General features: G+C 39.8%; 1 protein-coding gene across 1 annotated transcript in view; it reads right to left on the bottom strand.

Moving 5' to 3' along the window:
• MTNR1A (melatonin receptor 1A) overlaps nucleotides 1–21,116 on the bottom strand; it is a 55,179-nt gene extending 34,063 nt beyond the window's left edge. The window contains exon 1 of the mRNA XM_009902219.2: nucleotides 20,672–21,116. Coding sequence (XP_009900521.1) covers nucleotides 20,672–20,864 — 193 coding nt within the window. The 5' untranslated portion in view covers nucleotides 20,865–21,116. The remainder of the gene's footprint in view (nucleotides 1–20,671) is intronic.
• Between the last annotated feature and the right edge of the window lie 589 nt (nucleotides 21,117–21,705).

Here is a 21,705-nt window from a genome sequence, read left to right as displayed (position 1 = left end):
GGGGCATTTGCATCCTGAAAATGTTTGTGTTGCAATGGAAATGCACAGAAAAAGAACACAGAAAAAGAAAAACCCACACAACAACAAAACCAGACCAAACTAAAACAAAAAGCAAGCAAGCAACCAACAAAAAACAGCAATGACCACCCTCCCCCTTATTCAACTGTACAGAAAAGGTCATGTGAAAAAGAAAAAGAAACTTCAGTGGAGCCCTCTGTGAGATGACTATATTTGAAAGACAGCAGGAACCAAGTTTCTAAAAAGGTCCTTAGCAAACTATAAAGTCTTCCTAACCTACCCAGGTTTTCCTGAAGTGGACAGAATGGACTGTTCCCCCATTAGCAATTCCCATAACACAAAAATTCTCTCCATCTTAGGGAGACAAAAAGAAGACAGTAATAATGACAGAGGTCCAGACTTCTATGCATGCTCATAACAGTACAGGCGGTACATGCATCCTACACCTTTGAGCTGAAACGTTTATCTCATTATTCCTGCAGAGTTCAACTCTCCTGCTGTTTGCTCTGATCTGCAGTTAGGGTAGGGAAGCTGGTACTTCCTTTCCAGCTCTCAGTTGTTCTGAACTGCAGAGTCCTGATGCATCAAGGACTTTGATAAGTGGATGGGGAGAATGAAAAGTGATGCAGAACATGCACATGGATAACCCACATTGCAAAGTTCCAGCTTCTGGTATGAAACTTAGTCTTTTACCTCTAAAAGTTTCTCATGTGCATATTTTATCACAGGTGATTCTCATCCACCCTACACAGTTTGCAACTGTAAACAAAGATGCCTAGAGGACTGCCAATCCCAGTGTGCTATTGGAAGCCCCTCCAACGATGTAAAGCACAATGAAAGTATGTAAGGAGTTTTAAATGACATTATATGGAAAGACTAGAAATAAAGACTTTTTGAAGAGAGACATTTAATCTACCAGATAGTATCCAATGAAGTTCTGTTTTGGCTTGACTAGGCAGATGTATTGAATAAGAAAGTACCACAGCTTCTTATGGCTTGAAATGGAATTTAAGCAGGCAAAGATAACATCAGGGAGGAGGGCCAGAAGCAACATCAGCTGCATCTCACTGTCACAGAAGTAGGAGCTGAGAACATTAACATCAGTTAAGGATCTGTTTGCTTGATTTAAAGCAGATTAAGGAGGAAACTACAAAACTCTCTGGTGGCACAGACACCCCAATTTCACAAAACAAAACATGGGCAATGCTACCGCTATTAAAATCTACTGTTAAACTCTCAATTCAATGTAAAAAATCAGACAGCTCCTATACATGAAATAGGACACTGAAAAGAACATTTTGAGATACTTTATGCATTTGAAGTTAAGTTTGAAGATAAATATATCAGTATTCTAACAAATGTATCATCACTACTGAGAGGTCCAAAACCCTAAACATCTGCAGCCAGGTGTTAATGCTAATTAAACAGATGCTAATTAAAATTTAAATTATTATTGTAAGGAGTGCTGTTCTGAGCAATATCAAAGATATTGTCATGTAACAGGGGATACATATTTCTGTCAGTATATGATATACATAGTGCACTAAACAGCCTTTTGGTCTGTCATTTCTCTTACCCAACTGTAATACGGGACACAGCTGTGGCACACATCTGGAATGAATAATCTGCAAAGAGTTCCAGAAAACTGCTGTGATCAGACCTCAAATAACAAATAATGGCATGAACCCAATTCATAATTACTTGATTGCCATCCTTTTAATAGGGCCATCTTTTCTGGTGCTTTTGCAATGTTTACTGCATGGAAGTTCAATCGATGACAGAGGCAGTGTAGATAAGCATGAAACCAGTAAATATGATTCCTATTGCTGTGTAATTTCATTTCTGTTGTCATAAACATAAGTCTCCTTCATCTTTTTCCTATACATTTTCAAATTAGGCTCATGGAAATGCAAACAAGAGACTGTTTCCAAATCTGTTCTTTCCTCTTATATTAGGAGTGATGTTTTCAATATTTAAACCGCTGCCTATCAACAAAGGGACCACTCCAACGCTTTGTAGAAAATCTGTTTACAGTTTACAGCTGTCTTAACAAATCCCTGAGTCACACTAGCAGCTCAATTTGTGGCTTACTCTATGCAACCTCACTTTGCTATTTAGTTTCTTCAAGGACAAGATTTTTTTCAGGGATCTGTCTGATTTGCTGTTCCTTTGTCATAGCAAATATTTGGCTGCTAATCCTGAACTTTAATGTAAAATGTCTTTAATACTTTAATGTAAAAAGCATGTTAATTCTATGATGATAATACTTTGACTTAAGTCAAAGTCACTCATTGTCTCTTAAAATCAATGGGATAAATGTGCATCAGCAGAACAGAAACTTTCTGGAAAGTTTTGATGACTGCAGTTTATGTAGCAAAGGCTTTAAGTGTATTAGAAGGCATTACTGTCTTCTCTTGTAATGATTTTTAAATTGTCTCATGCCTGTATTTTGTGACTGCTCTATTATTCTGCTCTCAGTAGAATTTTCACACAGGGATATTCACCATTGACTGGTATTTCAACTTGTTTACAAGGACATAAACAATTTTATTAGAAGTTTTAAAATTTACAAGCTAAAAGTGGCCTGAATGTCTTGCTGTAAATCCAGTCACAGATGATAACCTGCAGGTTTTTCTGAACATGAGCATGGCTACTAGACATGCTTGTCTTCAGAGAAAACAGACAAAGCTGAAAGTAAATAAAAAGCACTGTAGGCTTTCCCAGCAGTTACAGTGAAGTGGTTCCTGGCCAGACTGAGGGGTTCATCACCAATTACACATATATATTAGCTTTATTTATATGAGTCATATTAGCAAGAAGAAAAATGCAACTCAAGCCCATCTTCTGCTTTCAGCAGAGCCTAGTATCTTCTCTGAATTTTGTGATTTCAACAGTATGGTAAGCTATGCAAATGTGGTAGAAGAGATGACACCACTTCACAGAGAATTTAGGGCCAGCTCTCTAAGAAACATCATGAACTGCAGAAACTAGTACAAGAAATAAGGACATATGCACTCTGGGACATTTTAGACATTACTTGCACTATCAGGGGAGACATGAAAAGCAGAAATATCCAAAAGGTGTATTTTCACTGACGCTAGCCGATACGAGGCAGAAAAATCAATTAAATGGCATGGCTAAAGGGGTGGACAGCAATCTAAAAGTATTCACATTGGCTTTTGAACTTTGTATCACTAGTTACCACCTTACATGTTTAATTCAATGACCTTCATGATGTACTTACCTCAAAAAGTTTTAAATGCCACTATAAGAAAATGCTGTAAATAAAGACTTTTTGAAGGGAGGACACCTCATACCTGTAATACCTGTAATCCAGTAAGAAATGTTTAGTTACACTGATACTGAAATGACCATACTGTAGTGGAACCCAGCAATCAGAGACTCATGAACTCCACTAGATACGCCATCTAACTGATGCCTCTCAAAATTGTAACTTTTGAAACCATTCCTGAGAAAACAACCCCAAATTTTTCCAATGTTCATTTTTATTGTATCATCTCATCCAAAAACAGCTGGGCAGACATAAGTAGGAAATTGCCCCAATGTGTGAGTATGAAAGAACATCCAGCTACACAGTTCATTTCAAGGCAATTTTTTGAAGGTGCATTCGACATATATTCTCTGAATAAAACACTTCTGTGAGCAAAATACATTTATAAGAATGGGTATTTTGGGAGGGAAAATTGAAATATTTCCTTTTAAAGTTATAATCCTGCAATAGGCAGGGTCCATTTCCAGAATTTCACAAACAGCATGGCAAGTGCTTTTAAAATGTTTAGGAAGATTGAGACTGAGTTACATACCGACAGACTCACAGATTACTCACAAAAGTGCAGGAAGAGTACCAAATTTGAAATTCAGAAATTAATATATGTAATTATATATACAAGAGTCTGAACAACCAAGTCTATAAACAGACTATATAAGTAATGGGTCATGAATATGGGAAGGGGGGGCAGGGGATCACAATCTGCTATAATTAGAATTACTTACTTACCCAAAAGATAAATTCACATCTTTCTACCCCATCTTTAAAGTGTTACAGAATAAATCATATATAACATAACTTAGTATTCTTCAGTGTATTTAGAGAATGTATTTCTAAAGATTTAAGGGACTTAAGCTAATGTGTTTCATTATTAGGAATACTCACTTTATAGAGATAATAGGTGCCCCTCAGATAAGGTAATCTGACATTTTGCCTTTAAGACGTAAAGGGATCCTAAAAGCCTGAGGTCAGATGACCTTAGTGGAAGCAACAGTCCAGAATAAGGACAGTTCTTAATACTTGTTCTTAAAAAGTTCTGCAGTGCTAGCAAAGCTGAAAAGCTAAATATGCCAAATTAGGCATTCACTGAAAAAATGCATCCATCACTGAAAAGAAATAAAATCAATCTAACTGTGCAGTGCCTGAAATTGTTTGAGGGGATTGGGGCATTCCTGAGCACTGCACATTTGTAATGATTCAAAATGCACAAGTTTCAGAAGAAGTAATTTTGGTCAATAGATTCAGAGATACACCTAAAAAGGGAAGAACCGTAATTAGTATGAGTTGGCATTATAGCACAGACTTAAGGCAGCCTTCAGCTACAATTTGTATTGATCTTGAAGGTCCTAACGTAGATATCAATAAATAAGAAGAGTTTATGCACTTAGCCACAAATATTTAAATCAAATAGTCAAACAGGTGGTGAAAACAAACCAACTATTCTGGATAAGTAAGATGCATTCTGACAACAAAAATGCTGAAGAGTCAGCAAAACCGGGCACACTAGATACATGGCATTAACTCCTCTCCCTCCCCCCCTTTTTTTTTTTTAATATATTCTTTTAGGGACAAAGTCAACTGTGAAATAGTGGAGTACTTTGACAGAAGAACTAAGAGACTAATTTAGGGACATCACAGGCATCTGTGCAACAGCTGAGGCCACGGTACAAACCCAGAGGCTGAGGAAGCACTGAAGTAGTGATAGAAAATAGTAAGTTGGATTAGGTAACATCAAGGACACAACAAAAGAAATCAAATGCATTAACTGTATGTTCTCTCCATGGGAAACCGAGCTGATGACAAAAAAGCCGCAGTCATAGTCTGGCACAGGGCTTCTATATGGCACAGAGGTGCTGTGGAAAATTATATTCCCTGCCCAGTTATTTTAGATAAAGAATTACTTACTGCCCTGCTGAGACAAAAACACTGTTCCGGAATGAAGCTGGAAAATGTTCATGGGGACAAAAAGTATTGGAACAAGTAAATTCAATATCAGAACTGGGATACTACACCCAAACCAGTATCACTGAAACAGTGAAGTTCAAAATGGCTTGGGAACTGGGCTTTGAAATACTACAGTAGGTGCAATAGGACATTGACAGTTGTAATATGAAAACGAAATATATTCTCAGATGAGAAGAAATTACTTACCATTGCATATGACTCAAAAGTCATCAAATCAACAACAAATACATAAACTATATGGGTCAAAAAAGACCATAAAGCAGTTTGTGTAAGAGGGAGTAAAAAGAGGTCACCATAGTTCCTTTTCTTCTTCAAATATCTGATTAACCCTGCCTATGGCATTCCTATACATAAATGCCTATTCCATCTGTATCTTAGATCAGCATGTGATCTAACAGGTTTCTTGTCCTGGACTAATTTTTGACACCGAGTTTCTTTTACAAAGCATTACAGACGCCTACAAAACTTGCCAAGCTCTGAAAGCTGAGTATTTACAAGACCCTTTGGCATCTGTAGCATCTTCAGTTCCAAAGTGAGAGGCCTCATGTTCAATTAGGTTAGGACAGAATCATCTCCATGAAATACACAGGTGCTTTAAAGAGAGTCATTACTTTTAACTATAGATATGTCCAGATTTTTCTAACACCAGAATTTTGGAAAACACGTTTGGAATTTTTTCTTCCACACTTAGAAAAGCCTAAATCTTACTTCATTATATACTTCTGGCATCTTTTGTCATTGTAAATAGTTTGCATAATGTATACACTACTGCTCAAAAAGCTTTCCAGTGTATCAAAGAAAACAGCTGGGAACCAAACAATAGTCAGATGTGTAAGTAAAAGTCCATGGTGACAGAAGAAACTGTCAGCAACTTTTCTTCTTTTCTAGATTCACAAAAATACCAAATGGGAATTTCAGGTGCAAAGAGGCAGGTTCGGATTTATTCTACCATTTGCTCCACTTAACTAAGACTTATTTCTAGACTCATTAATTGTGTGTGGTGGTGGTGGGGGGGTTGGGTATTTTTTTTTTTCCAGTAGCCAAATCCAAACTAGAACTTGAAACAGCAAAAAGGAAAGAACATTTTCCCTCAAATTCTTGTCAGACACTTGCAGAGCAGTACTGATATTTTTTTTTTCAATTTACTATAAAATACTTGTGTTTTGAAAATTTTTTTTACTAAAGTTACCTTATTGTTATTTCTTTCAGACACTATTGGTAGCAGTTATTAACTGGAATGCTATCAAACCTATCTATCCATGTAGAAAACCCCTTCACAGCTGAACATTCCTAGCATTTCACAATGATTTTCAAATGGAAGGGATTTGATGTAGAGGCAGAATAAACATGAAATGCTAACATGTAATTTTTTTTTTAATCATTGTTTCCTAAGTGTTGTCACAGTTTAAAATTATGCAGATTTGTGAGATTTGATGTAGAGGATACATGCAGAAAAAATTGGCCAAGCACTGCAAAAAAGTGATAGGAGCCAATGGATTTAGCTATTTTCTGCACTGACAGTACAAAAATTGTAACAATAAAGCATGATCTATAAAGGAATCTAATGAAATTTAAGGAATTACAAGCTTTGGCTAGGAACAAATATGGAAGGAAACTCATGAAAGATAGAAGGACATTAAAGAGTAGTAAAAGGGAAAAGTCCCAAGGAAACCAAGAAATAGAGGTCATGTACACAAATGTTCAGAAATTCGATGTATTGACACAGACTGGAAGAAAAGGTCACTTCTGAACATTGAGTACAAATATAGTCAATGAAGTCTATAGAGGACTGGGAAGATTGTTCTGGAAGACAATAAGGAAAGGGAATCAATGTCCTTTTGTTAAAGCTTGGGTAGATGTTTTAAGTCTGATCTTCTGAAGAAGCACAAATAACAACACTGGAGAGCTTGCTACCATTTGTTGTCAATGAGCTGTAAAACAACCTAAAACTGCTTGAAAACTCCAGATAAATAAAGGGCAAGAGAAAATGGCAAAATGAGCTGTGCCCACCTGCATTTATTATTCAGCACTTTAAGTATGCTGGATAAAATATAGTTTAGTTTTATTTATGGGCAACAAAATGTAACACCATTATTAATGAACAGGTAAGAGAATTTAATCAAATGTATTCTCTTAATACTGCAACCTAACACGGTCAGAATCCTGGTGGAATTAAGATGTTCCTAAGAGAGGAGGTCCTTCTAGAAAGTCTCCTTGTGACAAGTATTATGATGGGGTCTCGTACCACACACATCCATCTCAGAGATGGTAAAGAAGTATCCTTGAAGTAGTGGCAGTGTCCTATATGGTTGACAGATATTATTTCAAATAGAAGTTAAAAAACAACTGAAAACTAAGTTGGAAACTAAAATAAGTCAGGGTACTTACCAAATTCAGGATATTTATCATACGATAGTAACTGCAAAAAAACTCAACCCAAAATGTTCTGGGCTCAAATGTCTTTTTTCAGGAGCAAGAGAAATAAAAGGAAGTAAGAAAGTATGAGAGAGCAGCACCATTTTGAGGCTGCTAACTGAATGACACCCTGTTGATAAAAATCCCTTTGAATGCCAAAGTTTGCAGTGAGGTCCTTTCCACCATGAGTGACTTACTGCAGCTGTCACCACTGGGTGGGGTGTGCAGCTTCCAATCCTGAGAACAGTCTCCAGCAGGACAGACTGACTCCAGACCTAAGTAACCATGCAGGTACACATATATAGAGAAGTAGCTTACTTCTAGTAACTAATTCCACACGGACACCTGTGAGAGGAAGGTGGATCTCAAGATTACTGCCTAGTTAGTGTCTTATTATAACTGACATAAATCTAACTTTTCCAGTTATTCCTAACTTATTGGCTCATTTGATATTTTTCTTACCTCAGCAGAGGCTCAGAGTTTCTGAATAGAGAGGGAGTATTTGTTAACTCACAGATGATCATTACAGAGTCCTTGATTTCCAGTAACATTCCCATGCACTGAAAATGTCAATTTTTTAGCGTTTCAAGAAAAAGCAGTTGGTCACATGCTCCATTTGCACTTACCACATGAGTATGTAGAAATGTTCCTACAAACTAAACTCTTTATAAATAAACATGTTTTCAGAATGTTTTTCAAGTTAAATTAAACACATACTGAAGCTGCCACCCAGTGTTACTACTGGAAATTCCATTTACTTCATTGGCACACCTGTATGAGAGAGCAGACCGGAAAAAAACCAACACAAGCAAGTTCAGTATTTGGAGATTTATTTGCAAGACTAGCAAGTTTCATGCTTTTGAGTAAAGTAAGCAAACATTTTCTTCAGTCATCACAAGGAATGGTCAGCAGCTCAAAAGAGAGAAACAGGTGAAATCTCTGTGAAATTTGAAACTGGTGAAGAAAGTTTTCTGAGGACAGGAGATAATATGAATATCCAAATATAAGGAAAGGATCTTAGAAATCCATTCCCTGCTTTGGTGGTAATCCATGCTGTTTTCACTGCATAATAAAGATGTGTTCAGGGAGCTATACTCCAATAAGCATTCTAGCAGGGAAGTCCTGTCAATGCAAGAGCTTTAGGAAAGTACAAGAGAAAACCTGCTAGAAAAGTTTACCACAAAGGGATGAATCACTGTTGCGACAAAGGTACAAAATAAGCACCAACAAGCAGATTGCAAATTCTACATTCACTATGTTCCTTCAACTTCAGGTATTTTCTTCCTTTTTTCCCCCTATTCGTACCTGTGCATTTACATGTTCATCAGACCCAGCCACATATTCACAGCACATTTTAGGTAATTACTGCTGCAAACAGTATTAACAAGGTGCAAATGCAATCTTTGTGTAACTGTATAATCTTCCCTAGATTATCACTAAATATGCATAATAAATTCTTACCAGGAATAATTGCAAAACCAGCACTCAATATTCCTTTTAAAATGCGAGCATTCATAATACCCCTCACTATTCTATTATTACAGAGTATATGAAAAACCGCCTTACAGAATGTGTAATGGACCCCAGAAGGGAGAGACTCAAGTCAGTAGCAACTCTAAAACAAGATCCTTTCAGGCAAAACCTGACATATCCACCCTCAATGAAAAAATGCAGGGAGGGTGGGGGGTGTAAAAACACAAAAAAACCCAAACCAACCCAAAATACCACCAAAACCCCCAAAATTTCAGCAGCAAAGAATACAGAAGTAGTCACTTTCACCTATACTCAGCATAATATTTGATGAACAGAAGTATAACAGAATTCTAGGAATGTCCAAAAATAATTGAACAAAAATTATGTGGGAGAAGACAATATATTGACAAGACAAATATTATGCCATAAAAACTAGGAGAATAAAGGCAGATTTCTGGCCACCAACAAAATGTTGAGAGTTCACAATCGTACCAGGCACTGCAGAGATTCTCAGTAGTGGGATATGCTGAACAAGCAAGAGAAAAAGGAATCAGAAGGGCTGCAAAAAAACAGGAGCAGAATGTACACAAATTTGTAAAAGAAGCTGCAAAAGAAATGCCCAATTATTTGCTAAAAAGAATGTTCAAAACCCTGCGTTTTTTTCTGCTCTACATTAGGTGTTTAACATATGCTAACACACAAACTTGGTTCTATCTTCTCTGTACTTACCAGTACACAGAGATGAAAAGCTGTTCTACCCAGTCTGATGAAGATTTCTGGGTTAACTCTGAAGTCCTGGACACTTGCATGCAGAAAGGTTAGAATGGCATGAGCACAGCCAGTGAAAGCTATGTTTACATGACACTCATTGATACAAAGATTACAAACTACAGGAACATGGAAGCTGTTCTAATTTATACCACCAACTAAACCCACCGCATGTAGCTAGGAGGAAAGCTAAGGAAAGACTACTGTCTCTCCTTCCTGTCAGACATGCTGAGTATTTTTCTCCTTCACACAAGAGATCCTCATTTCCAGAGAGTGTGTTTATCCACAAGCAATATAGAAAAATACAGGTTACAGCGTGCCAATGGATGCTGCTTTAGGGGGAAAAAAAGACGAAAAAAGGAAAACGGAAAAACATGTCCTGAAAAAATACCCAAATAATTAGAGGAAATATTTCTAGATGCAGCTGTATCTGTAAATTCATAAACTCAAAGTATACCACAAAATGAAACAAAATTTGATGAGTACCTTCTGCAACATGCTAAAATCCAGTAGGATTTACATATGCTTTAACATAAATGTGTTACCGTATATCCCCTAAATAAGAAACAGCCAATGCTAAGAAAATCCTTAGCAACAGGTATTGAAATGCATCACATCATCAGGATGGGAGAATAAGATGGGTTTGTGAGGCACTGCAGGGAATCTCAACAGACAGGAGCTGCTTGTTATTGATTTCAGTAAAACCCTATTTCTCTTTTAGGGAAGGTATTTCCAGAGATGAGGCATACTCCTAGGGGTAGTGCTCTCTCACAGAAGTGGAAAGGTTATTTGCTAAATAACTTAATAGAATTTTATATCCACCTTTTATGGACTAGCCTAATGACAGCCAAGAGGTGATGGTTTTATTCTAATTACATGACTAGAGAGATGTTAAGCAATATTGAGTAACATTGGTACAATAGCAAAAGTACATAAACTGACAGACAGTGCATTTAGGCAGTATGAACACCCTCCTGGAGATGGAATAAGGAGAAAAAGCTGTAGCTTAGGGTGAAAGGTGATTCTGAAAGGATTTGTATGAACACTAGACCTGGAAATTGGATTTGATGATAGAGAAGCTCCCTCTTAATTCTTTGCTCGAAGTGAGAAAAAATACAGAGATTCAGGGAAGGTTCAAAGATGTAATGTGGCATAACAGAAAAGAGGGGAAGAACATAGGTTTTGTGAAGTTACAATATGTGAACCTGCATTACAATACATTACAATACTCCAATTACAGAAGACAGACCCCAGAATTACAAACAGATATGGAAACATACCTTTGATGTAAATAATTATTATGATTAAGACAGAACATATTAATGTGAAATATACAAACTGGTGATAAAAACAGGTGAGGTTTTGTATTTACATCCCATTGATACTTCTTCCAAAATGGAACACAAATGCAACTGAAGAAACAGATTAATTTGCAATTATGCAGGTTGGAAAAGACCTTTATAGAATCATAGAATCAATAAGGTTGGAAAAGACCTCAAAGATCAAGTCCAACTTGTCACCTAAGACCTCATGACTACTAAACCATGGCATCAAGTACCACGTCCAATCCCCTCTCATAGGAGAGGTGCTGCAGCCCTCTAATCATCCTCATGGCCCTTCTCTTGCTAATTTGTCCTTGGCTGAGCTGGCCTGGGGGGAGGTTTTTCAAGCTTTACATCACAGTATCACTAAGGTTGGAAGAGAGATCTCGAGATTCATCGAGTCCAACCTGTCACCACAGACCTCACGACTAAACCATGGCACCAAGTGCCACGTTCAATCTCCTCTTGAATACCTCCAGGGATGGTGACTCCACCACCTCCCTGGGCAGCCCATTCCAATGATGAATGACTCTCTTGGTGAAGAACTTTGTCCTCACCTTGAGCCTAAACTTCCCCTGGCACAGCTTGAGACTGTGTCCCCTTGTTCTGGTGCTGGTTGCCTGGGAGAAGAGACCAACCCCTTCCTGGCTACAACCACCTTTCAGGTAGTTGTAGAGGGCAATGAGGTCACCCCTGAGCCTCCTCTTCTCTAGGCTAAACAATCCCAGCTCCTTCAGCCTCTCCTCATAGGGCTTGTGCTCAAGACCTCTCACCAGCCTTGTTGCCCTTGCAGATCCCTTTAAGATCCAACCGTTATGATGATCACCATATCTAGATAGCTTTTAAATACATCCAGGGATGGCAATTCAATCACTTCCCTGAGCAGCCTGTTCCAGTCTTTGATAACCCTTTCTAGTACAAAATTCTTTCCTAATGTCTAACCTAAACCTCCCCTGCCATAACTTGATTCCATTTCCTCATCCTATCAGTTATGACTTGTGAGAAAAGATCAACACCCACCTCTCTACAACATCCTTTCAGGTAGTTGTAGAGAGCAATAAGGTCTCTCCTCAGCCTCCTTTTCTTCAGATTAAACAACCCCACTTGCTTCAGCTGCTTCTCATGAGACATATTCTCAAGACCCTTCTGTGGACCTGCTCCAATACCTCAATGACTCTCTTATACTGCAGTGCCCAAAACTGAACACTGTACTCAAGGTGTGGCCTCACAGTGCTGAGCAGAGTGGGACAATCAACATTCCGGTCCTGCTGGCTACACAGCAGTTCCTCTATTTTCAACAAAATCTAGTCTCAAAATAAGTCTGTGGATGTTTTCACTTAAGAAAAATAAAACAAAGGCATCTCAAAGAGTTCTGAATGAGTATAAAAAGGTATTGCAATTCTCCATTTTATGAGTGGCACTGTCATGTCTCAGGGGAGACCTTATTGCTGTCTACAGCTGCCTGAAGAGAGGTTGTAGCCGGGGGGGGGTTGATCTCTTCTCCCAGGCGACCAGCACCAGAACAAGAGGACACAGTCTCAAACTGCACCAGGGGAAGTTTAGGCTCAAGGTGAGGAGAAAGCTCTTCACTGAGAGAGTTGTTAGCCATTGGAATGGGCTGCCCAGGGAGGTGGTGGAGTCACCGTCCCTTGAGGTGTTCAAGAGGGGATTGGACGTCGCACCATGGTGCCATGGTTTAGTAGTCATGAGGTCTATGTTGACAGGTTGGACTTGATGATCTTTGAGGTCTTTTCCAACCTTATTGATTTTATGATTCTATGTTTGACTGAAGGGGCAAATAATGGCTGTTAATAAATAAAGTTCACATAAAGAGTTAGGCACTTTTCAATACTTGTAACACAGAAATACCCATACCCTAACTGTATTGGGGTAAGAATATTCTTTTATCTCTAAAAATGAAATAGTTTCTTTTCTCCCAGACACAGATAGGAAGCTGAATGTGTCCTTAAAAACAAGACTAAGGAGAAGAAAATTGCTCATCCCTCAGTCTGGGAAACAGAAACATCAAATGGGATACATAGCTACTACCAGGGAGGAAAGAACATTCATAATTCTTACCCAAAACACACACAAAGATAAGTATCTGCTGAAACTTCTGTATGGTGTGACTGGATACCTGTCTGCAAGGCTGATGCCCATTCATTACTTTGGCCAACAGATATAGAGACGGCCACCTCACCTGTCTAAATAACATGGTACTAACAGGCACACCATAGCCACACTAAGCTAATGCTCAGGTAAAGATTAAATGGCCAAGAAACAAAAATAATATCACTGACTCACCTCAGACAATACCAAGCACCCTGGAAGAAGCCAGCCTTTGTCAACACAAAGCAGAGTACTTTTGCTTGGTAAACTCCCCCTGAAGACCCATTAGTTTTACTAACCTTGCACCCCCACCCCAAAAGAAATGTCAAAGTGCTACAAAATAAATAGATCTTGTATTTTAGCATCACACATAGAATCACATGTACACTTCGTGCAAATTAGTGTTTTTCTAAGCCTAAATGGAGAAGTTACATATTCTGCCCAACTTGCACACCAGAAGTAGCTAGTCTCTTTAAAGGTGCAGACAGAAAAACAAAATATAATTAACATAAAACCATCCATGTAACTGCTTAGTATGTACTTGAATAGAGAATTACCGTGCTTTAGCAAACATAGCGGGATTTGAAATCAGCTGTTTCTGTTCTCTCTTTCTTAGAGGGCAGGGAACCTTAGGAGTTAAGAGTTGATTGGAGTGCTTGGTAAAGCATTGAAGAATTTTCTTGGAACTTGAGCAACAGAAAAGATGGAGCCCTCCATGGTCAAAAAACCCAACCTACTTCCCCTCCTCAAAAACCAGACAACCTAATTTGAGCCACTTACTCAAGTATAGGACCCTGTGCAACAATCAAGACCTGCATTTTTAGGATGACTGATAAAGTAGTAACAATTTTTCAAAAGTCTTATCTAACTATATGACTTAGTACTATATTAGATAATTTATAAGGTGAAAAAAATAAGCTGAAAGTCTTTCACATCTGGTTCAAGGTGCTTCTTCAAAGAAGGGGTATACATTTACCTTCTCTACATGGATAACAAACTTCATATAAAAAGAACAATAGGCCATAAAACTTTCTACCCTTACCTTACCCCAAAATTATTTAGATGCTACAGAAGTCACTATCTCAAAGTTGTAAATAGACTTACTGATTATACTTTAGTTTCTGCTTCACCTGAAAAAGATTAAGAAGTTTGCAGCAGGCTTATCTGAATGTAAGTGTATTGGTAAAAAATTTGTGTATATTTTATCTGTTCTTGAATTTAGGAAGGTAATCAGATCTCTTTTTCAGTCACACAAGGTAGCAATGTTGATTATCCTGCTGAACTATAACACTGCCCATTTTGTGACTTCAGGAAGGCTAGATTTTGAAGTAACACTTCTTTAGTAGCAGCATTTTTATTACAGTTCCAAGCACTATTTCACTACACATAAATACAATCTTACTTGTTCATTAAATAAGTAAACATTAGAGCATTAACAAATTGTTTTCAGTTATCCCAAAGAATTCTTAGTAACCGTTGTTTTCCTGAAACAGAAATGTGGAAAACGTGGAGTGTGAGTGGAAAACGTGGAGTGTGAGTGGAAAACGTGGAGTGTGAGTGGAAAACGTGGAGTGTGAGTGGAAAACGTGGAGTGTGAGTGGAAAACGTGGAGTGTGAGTGGAAAACGTGGAGTGTGAGTGGAAAACGTGGAGTGTGAGTGAGGTCACAGATGTGAGTATAAGGAAAAAACTGCCAACAGCAAGGGTAATAAGGTTCTTAAAGAGGTTGCAAAATTAAACTGTGATACATAGCGTTGAACTGGCACTGCAACATTTTTATTGCCCTAGGAAAACAATTCTCATTGTACAGATAGAATGAACATTGCCACATCAGCAATGGATGCTTACTGTTGGTAGTGTTTTCTGTCACTAAACTAGACTTGCTGTTGATGTCTTATGCTAGTACATGAAAGTAGCTATAACAAGACAGAAAAGTGGATAGTGTAAAGAAGAAATAGTAAGGAGGTAAAAGAAGCAGATGAGAAATTGCTAATGAAAAAATTAAAGATAAATTAAGGAGACAAGGGACAGCCCCTCAAAGAATAGCCTGAAAGAGACAGCATCTAGTGTACAGTTGTCTGCTTGTAAAAGTAAACTATAAAAAGCAGTGCCTCTAAAAACTTCAGAATGCAGAATCTTGCAGAAATAAGTAGGTGAGTTTGGCAGACATCAGTACGAAGAGTATTCACTTGAAATACTCATCCTACCTTTGCTCACTGACAGTGCCATTTAAGCAGGTTTTTGAAGTAAACCTTCAATTCAGTAAAGTATTCAATCAAAACCAGTCTGAGGAACAGGTTTATTTAAACTATATTTTTATGCTCAGTTCTATTCAACAATTGGAAAAGCTCAGCATCTCCACTAGACATTTTCACTTCTCCCAAACAGCTTACCATTTTAATACTGGAAGTTATTCATGTTTGAAATAATGTTCAGTCATCAACACCTCAGTTTTCATCAGAGCCCTGAATTTGTGCTACAACTTGGGTCTTCTACACGTTATCTCTCTTGAGTCAAATATTTGTTGGGCTACTCATCTCTCAGGGCACAAAAAGGCATCCAAGGTTCACCTGTAATAAAAACAATGATTCCATTAGTCTGAATTCACTACAGGAGCTTCATTCATTAGATAAATACTCTATTAAAGATTGCTTTAACAATAAAATTTTAAAACTAAACAAAAACAAAACATCATCAAGAACAATCATATTCTGAAAAGGCTGATGAGCCCCCCAGTCTGATTATCAAAAGATAGTCCCATTCTTATATTTAAAATTTATTTTCTAGGAAATGCACTAAGAGAAGAACACCCTCCAATCAGATCCTTATACTGCTCAAAGCAAATCCCAGGGTCAATTTGAAAAGTCTCTAAAATAAGATTCTTACTGATAGATCTCATCCCTCAATTCTGCAATGTCTGTACTATTTAACAAAGAGTGAATTAAAAAAAAAAAGAAGTTAGTAGCTGTGCTCCTTAGATCTTGCAGACCTAATGCAGCCAAGGCAGATTTAGCATACAAAGATTGGGTTTTCCATTTTCCATTGCCATCTTGTTGAGAAAATTAGATAACACATAGGTAAGTTTAAGCACATGTGCAGTCCTAGTGAAGTTAACTGCATCTTGCTGCTGAGGACCCTGGCACCTCAAGAATGTTAGGCTTCCTTTCTGCCTTCTTCACTAGGGACAAAACCACAAGTTTTAGTGGCAAAACATTTGGGTGAAAGGCAGGGGGAAACTGGTAAAAAGTACAAAAACTCAAACGCATCCAGCACAGAACAGAGATGGGTGAGAAGGGAGTGAATGCAGCTTTCTGCCCTGATGTGGCACGTGCTTGGTTACCAGCTTGGCACAAGTCCCTGTGTTATCCCAATTTGTGTCAGGTGTTAGCAGACAGGACAGGCAGAGAAGAATGAATGTGAGACTGCTGGGGCTCCCTTTTTGCCTGCTTCAGGCTCCCTTCTAACACGGGGCTGTTGGAGCTGTAGTCAGGGCACCTTTGGACCTCTGCACACAAAGCACCCAGGAAAAAGCAACTCATCATGCCAAAGAGAACAGTTTCAAAAGGAAGAGAAAGAAGAGCAAGAAGTGTAATAGCACCTAGAGAACTTTCCTTATTGACCTGAAGAATGGTCCAGTCCAGCAATCACCAAGTTCCCAAATCCCTCTCATCACCAAAATGACAGGTGCACATTAACTGACATTTTAATGTAGCAAGTGGTAAACTAATCTCCACAAAGACCTGCAACTGCTCCCTCATCTTGTTCTTGATGCATTGTTTTTTTTCTTGGTGTGGGTAACAACAAAGGCATAAGGACACTAGCAGTCACTGAATTTCTGTATATTACATAAATCACTTCAAATGATGTCTTCAGTTTACTGAGATGCTTTAATGCAATATTTCAACTAAAAATTCCACTTGTTGCAAAAAGTATTACTAGTTCTTTAATATGTCTTCCCTAAGGCTAGTTGTTTCATGTTTCAGGGTAGAACTGCTGAATGACCTGTTCTGATATGGAAAATTAGACATATTAGGATGGTTTACATCAAATTTCATTTTAAAATGAGCTATTCTCATTCTTTAAATTAATTATTCAGGAAAGCACATCAGTTTAAAATTCAAGCTGTGTGAATGTGCTATCAAGATATGGGCATTAAAATCCTTATGCCTTGAATGTTTCCCTTGAACTTTGTTTCAAAGTTAAAAGATCACAGACATCATAAACCAAATTCAGTCTTTGTGAAGGCCAGCATTAAATTGCAGCTGCTCCCATCAGGACTGAATTGTGTCAGGCGCCTGTTAGATTACAAAGCCACCATTGAATGAATGAAACAAACAAAAAATGAACAAAAAAAAACAAACAGCAAAAAAAACCCCCAAACAACGCCCCCCAAAATAAAACCCCCAAACCAGACCAGAATTATGAAACTCATTATAAGTCAAGTACATTAAATAAAAGAGAATCCTACCAGTTGCATCATCAGCTTCTGTGTCTAGAAGAGCATCTACTGAAGCCATGCTTGTGACTATGAAGGAGTCTGTATCAGACACTCCTCGCTTGCTGAGACAAACTTCTTTGAGATACTGACATCTCTGCTTTGATCAGTGGCTTTTACTAACCTTCTGACTGCCAGGAAGGTTTGTTGAGAAGGATTTTCTAGGCCTTCCTACTGTTCCCCAGAGCACTTTTTAAAATCATAGGTCCACGGGTTCAATTTGTAGTTATCTTCGAAAAATATGTATATAATACAGAGTGTGACAGAGATGAAAGGTGTTTTCCCCCACCAAATCCACCTTTTTGGTAAAGTGTTACATACTCCTTATTTCTGTTAGGCCTTTCTTGCAAAGAAGAATATCTTCAGTGAGATACATTTTCTTCAGGAGGTATCTTCTGTTCCTCCCTGACCTTATTTTCCAGTGGAATTTTCATCCTGCGTTCTTTTTTCTCAATAAATGTGCCAGCAAAAGGCTTATTAGTATCAGTTGTTGTATAATCATAAGTGTTTTTTCTCTTATTACAGATCAGTAAATAGTTGTAATTGTCTTCATAACTATCAAGTTACATATTAGTTGTAAGTATAAATCAGTTTATTTTCAACATAATCTCTTCCTCAATAATCTGAATTGGTCTCAACAAGATTTAGGAAACTTTCTTCTTCACACTTACAAATACTAGGCCAGAGTTTTCTATATACTTATGCCTTGTCATAAATTTACACACCTGAGTAGGCCCACCCTAATTCAATGCCAAGCTTAATAGTGATGTTCATAAGTAAAGTTATACCCAGGCATAGGTTTCTGCAGGATTAGTCAGAAAACACTTCACACGCCTCTGAAGCATATTAATTACGTTCTTTCCAAATTTGCCTTTTATCTATATACTGGAAGTAAAACCCAAAGATCTTTACTTGGAAGAAAAAAAAACTACTTTACAACTTTTAGAAACTGTAACTATTTTTTTTTTCCTTAAAATGGAATATCAGCTATTTCCTGTCCTTTAGAAAGTACCTACTTGTTCTAATTAATCCTTAACTTCGGAGGCTAAACCAGTATCTAGCTCAAGTTACAGTCTAAAATAAATAATGTTCAGAAGAATGCTCTATTCTCCTAGCTGTGGGAGGTAACTGTTGCCAGTTTGCTGCAGCTCTTAACAACCACTATGACAGAAAAGGCAAGAACAAGAAATGCAGTAAGTGTGAGCAAGTGAGCACGTGTTGGGGTTCAAGAGGGATTATGTGAGATCTACAGCAGAGAATATGCACACATATATAGAGTCCAATGATTCAGTTATGTTTCCTGAAAACAGGCACCATGTTTATTTCAGGCTTATTACCAGACATGTCTATATTGCAAACTCCCCACAGAAGTGCTGAAGCATTTATTTAGTAGTTAAGGGGGAGCACAGTATCATCCTTTCCCCTGGAGTAACCCCAGTAATATGCCTACATCAACCCTTCCTCCCTCCATCTGAAAACCTCCCAGGGAACAGGGGTAGTGAAACGCTGACTTGGACTTCTGGAGTCTGATTCTCTTCTCAAACACACAGTGTTGTAGTGTGTAACCCTGCCAGCTCCAGTGAATGAAATTTTTTGTCAATGAAAGCAAGAAGAGAATATAGGTTTTAGACTTCACATGAGTGGCAATTGTAAGGAGAAGAGAAATCAAGTTGTTAGTCTTTGTTTTGATCCTGGTGCTGGCATTCCACTGTGGCTGAAACGTACAAAACATCTGAATAACCTGACTTAACCTTAGAAAGTTACAAGAGCCACTGTTTGCCAGAGTCCAACAAAAGATATCTTTATTAGGCTAGATTATAACCAGCCTTGGATTCAGGTTCCCTCTCAGATTATTTTTAAACCATTAGCCAACGAACTTAGTGGAATTATAGTAAAGAAGCTGACAGACAGTTGTGGGGGGCGAAAAAAACAACCAAAAGCAGGATCTCAGTCTCCATGGAGTGAAACCCTGCTTTCATTAACAACACAGCTCCCTTCACATGCTCCTGTATTTTTTTCAATGAAAGATGCATTGGGTTTTGAGTGCACAGATTTGGTACACGTGCGCAGCAGCTGGTCTAACACGATAAAGCAGAATGAATCTGAAGAACTTCCTGCCTGCCTGACCAATAATCCATGAACTAAGAGGGATTTACTCAACAGACCATCACAGGTTATAGCCTGTCAATAATTCAAGATTTTTATTTATTTCTTTTAAAGAATGTGCCTAAATCGTGTTTTCTGACAGCTGTTTCCCATTCCGCAAAGATGGGAAGGAGGTGAACAAAGAAAATAAACCAGCTGCCTTGGATGTCTGTTTTTTTCTGACTCCTGCAAAGTCTATTACTTAGCATTTGCTTGATTTGAAGCTCCATCCATAACAGACGTTATTTGAAGCATTTCTTTAACTCAAAGAAAATCAATGAGAAAAACATCATCCGGCATGCACAGGCACACACTGTGTGTCACAGCAGCATCGCCAGAACCACGTTTAAATTTCATTCTTAATTAAGGTTTACTTGCCTTTCATTTTTGCTAGGTGGGGACTGTCTAGAGCTAAAAATAGCACCACGGTTCGGTAGCAGGCGCTAAAAATACCCTTACCCGCTCGATCACCGACTCGGAAGGAAAGACGAAGCCCTTGGCATCTGTCACAGCCTATAACCGCTGGCTAGGGATGAAGGCAGAGCGCGCCCAGCCCTGGAGTTGCGCGCCCCGGCAAAGTTTCGTCGGCAGACGAAGTGGGTCCGGCACTAAGCGCCGCGGGCCCCCTCCCTCGCTCCGGGTGATCCCCTCGGGCTTCCCCGCCGCCCCTTACCCGCGTTCCGCAGTTTCTTGTTGCGGTAGACGGAGAGGATGACCAGGAAGTTGCCCAGCAGGTCCACCACGATGGTGAAGATTAGGACGGCGGCAAGGGTGGAGGTCACCCACGGGGGGCGACGCGGGGAGTCCTCGGACGGTGGGTCCCGCGGGAGGTCGGAGCTGTTCAGCTCACTCCCGTTCACTCTCATCCTGCCGCCACAGCCTCTCCAGGGCAGAGCCAGGTGCTGGCGAAGGAGGCACGCCTTCCAGCACCGCCTAACGCGGGGACAGGTCGGGGCGGGGGTCCCGGCTGCAGCCGCCCCTCCGCCGCGGGGCTACCCGCCTTAGGGCGGAGCGGGGCTGGCGGGAGCGAGCGCTTCTCCCATGGCCGCCGCGGCTCTCCAGCGAGGAAGTTTCCCCGAAGTGTGCATGTGCAGCGGCGGGACACTCTTATAGCCTGCCCCGCGCCAGCCGCCCCGCCCGCCGCCGCCGCCACCGCTGCCGCCAGGTGACACCGAGACGCCCCCGCGCCGGCACGTGCACGGCCGGGGCTTCCAGCTGCCGCGCGGCGGCGGCGGCGCGGCGCCACAGCGCCCCCGGGCGGCGTCCGACCGCGCCCCGCTTCTTCCATTCATGCGCCCGGGCTCTCCGCTCCATTCAGTGGCGGCCGCTCCATTCAGCGGCAGAGGAGCGAGCGGGATCAATGGGGGTTTGCTGTCTGCGGCTATGCGGTTTGCTGCGCTCGGGGCTATTTTTAGCTCTCCTGGTTAACGCCGTCTCTTAATTAGGCGTTCGCTGAACTTCCTCCCCCTCCTCCTCCTCCATCCCCCGTTTTTATTTAGCATCGCACTCGCTCGGTAACGTGAGCGCGGCGAGAAAACCCCCATCGGGGAGCGGGTCGGTGTTGCTATAAAAAGCTCTCGCTGCGGGCGGGGGGGGGGCGTCTGAGGACCCGCGCCCCGGGAGCACCACGTGCCGCCGCTGCACGGGGGTGGCGACGGTGGTGGCGGGGAAGGGGGGAGACACACCGCCCCAGCAGCTTCCCTGCTT

The sequence above is a fragment of the Dryobates pubescens genome, chromosome 1, assembly GCF_014839835.1.
Source record: "Dryobates pubescens isolate bDryPub1 chromosome 1, bDryPub1.pri, whole genome shotgun sequence".
In the NCBI taxonomy this organism is placed as follows: domain Eukaryota; kingdom Metazoa; phylum Chordata; class Aves; order Piciformes; family Picidae; genus Dryobates; species Dryobates pubescens.
This window is presented reverse-complemented; position numbering and strand designations above follow the sequence as displayed.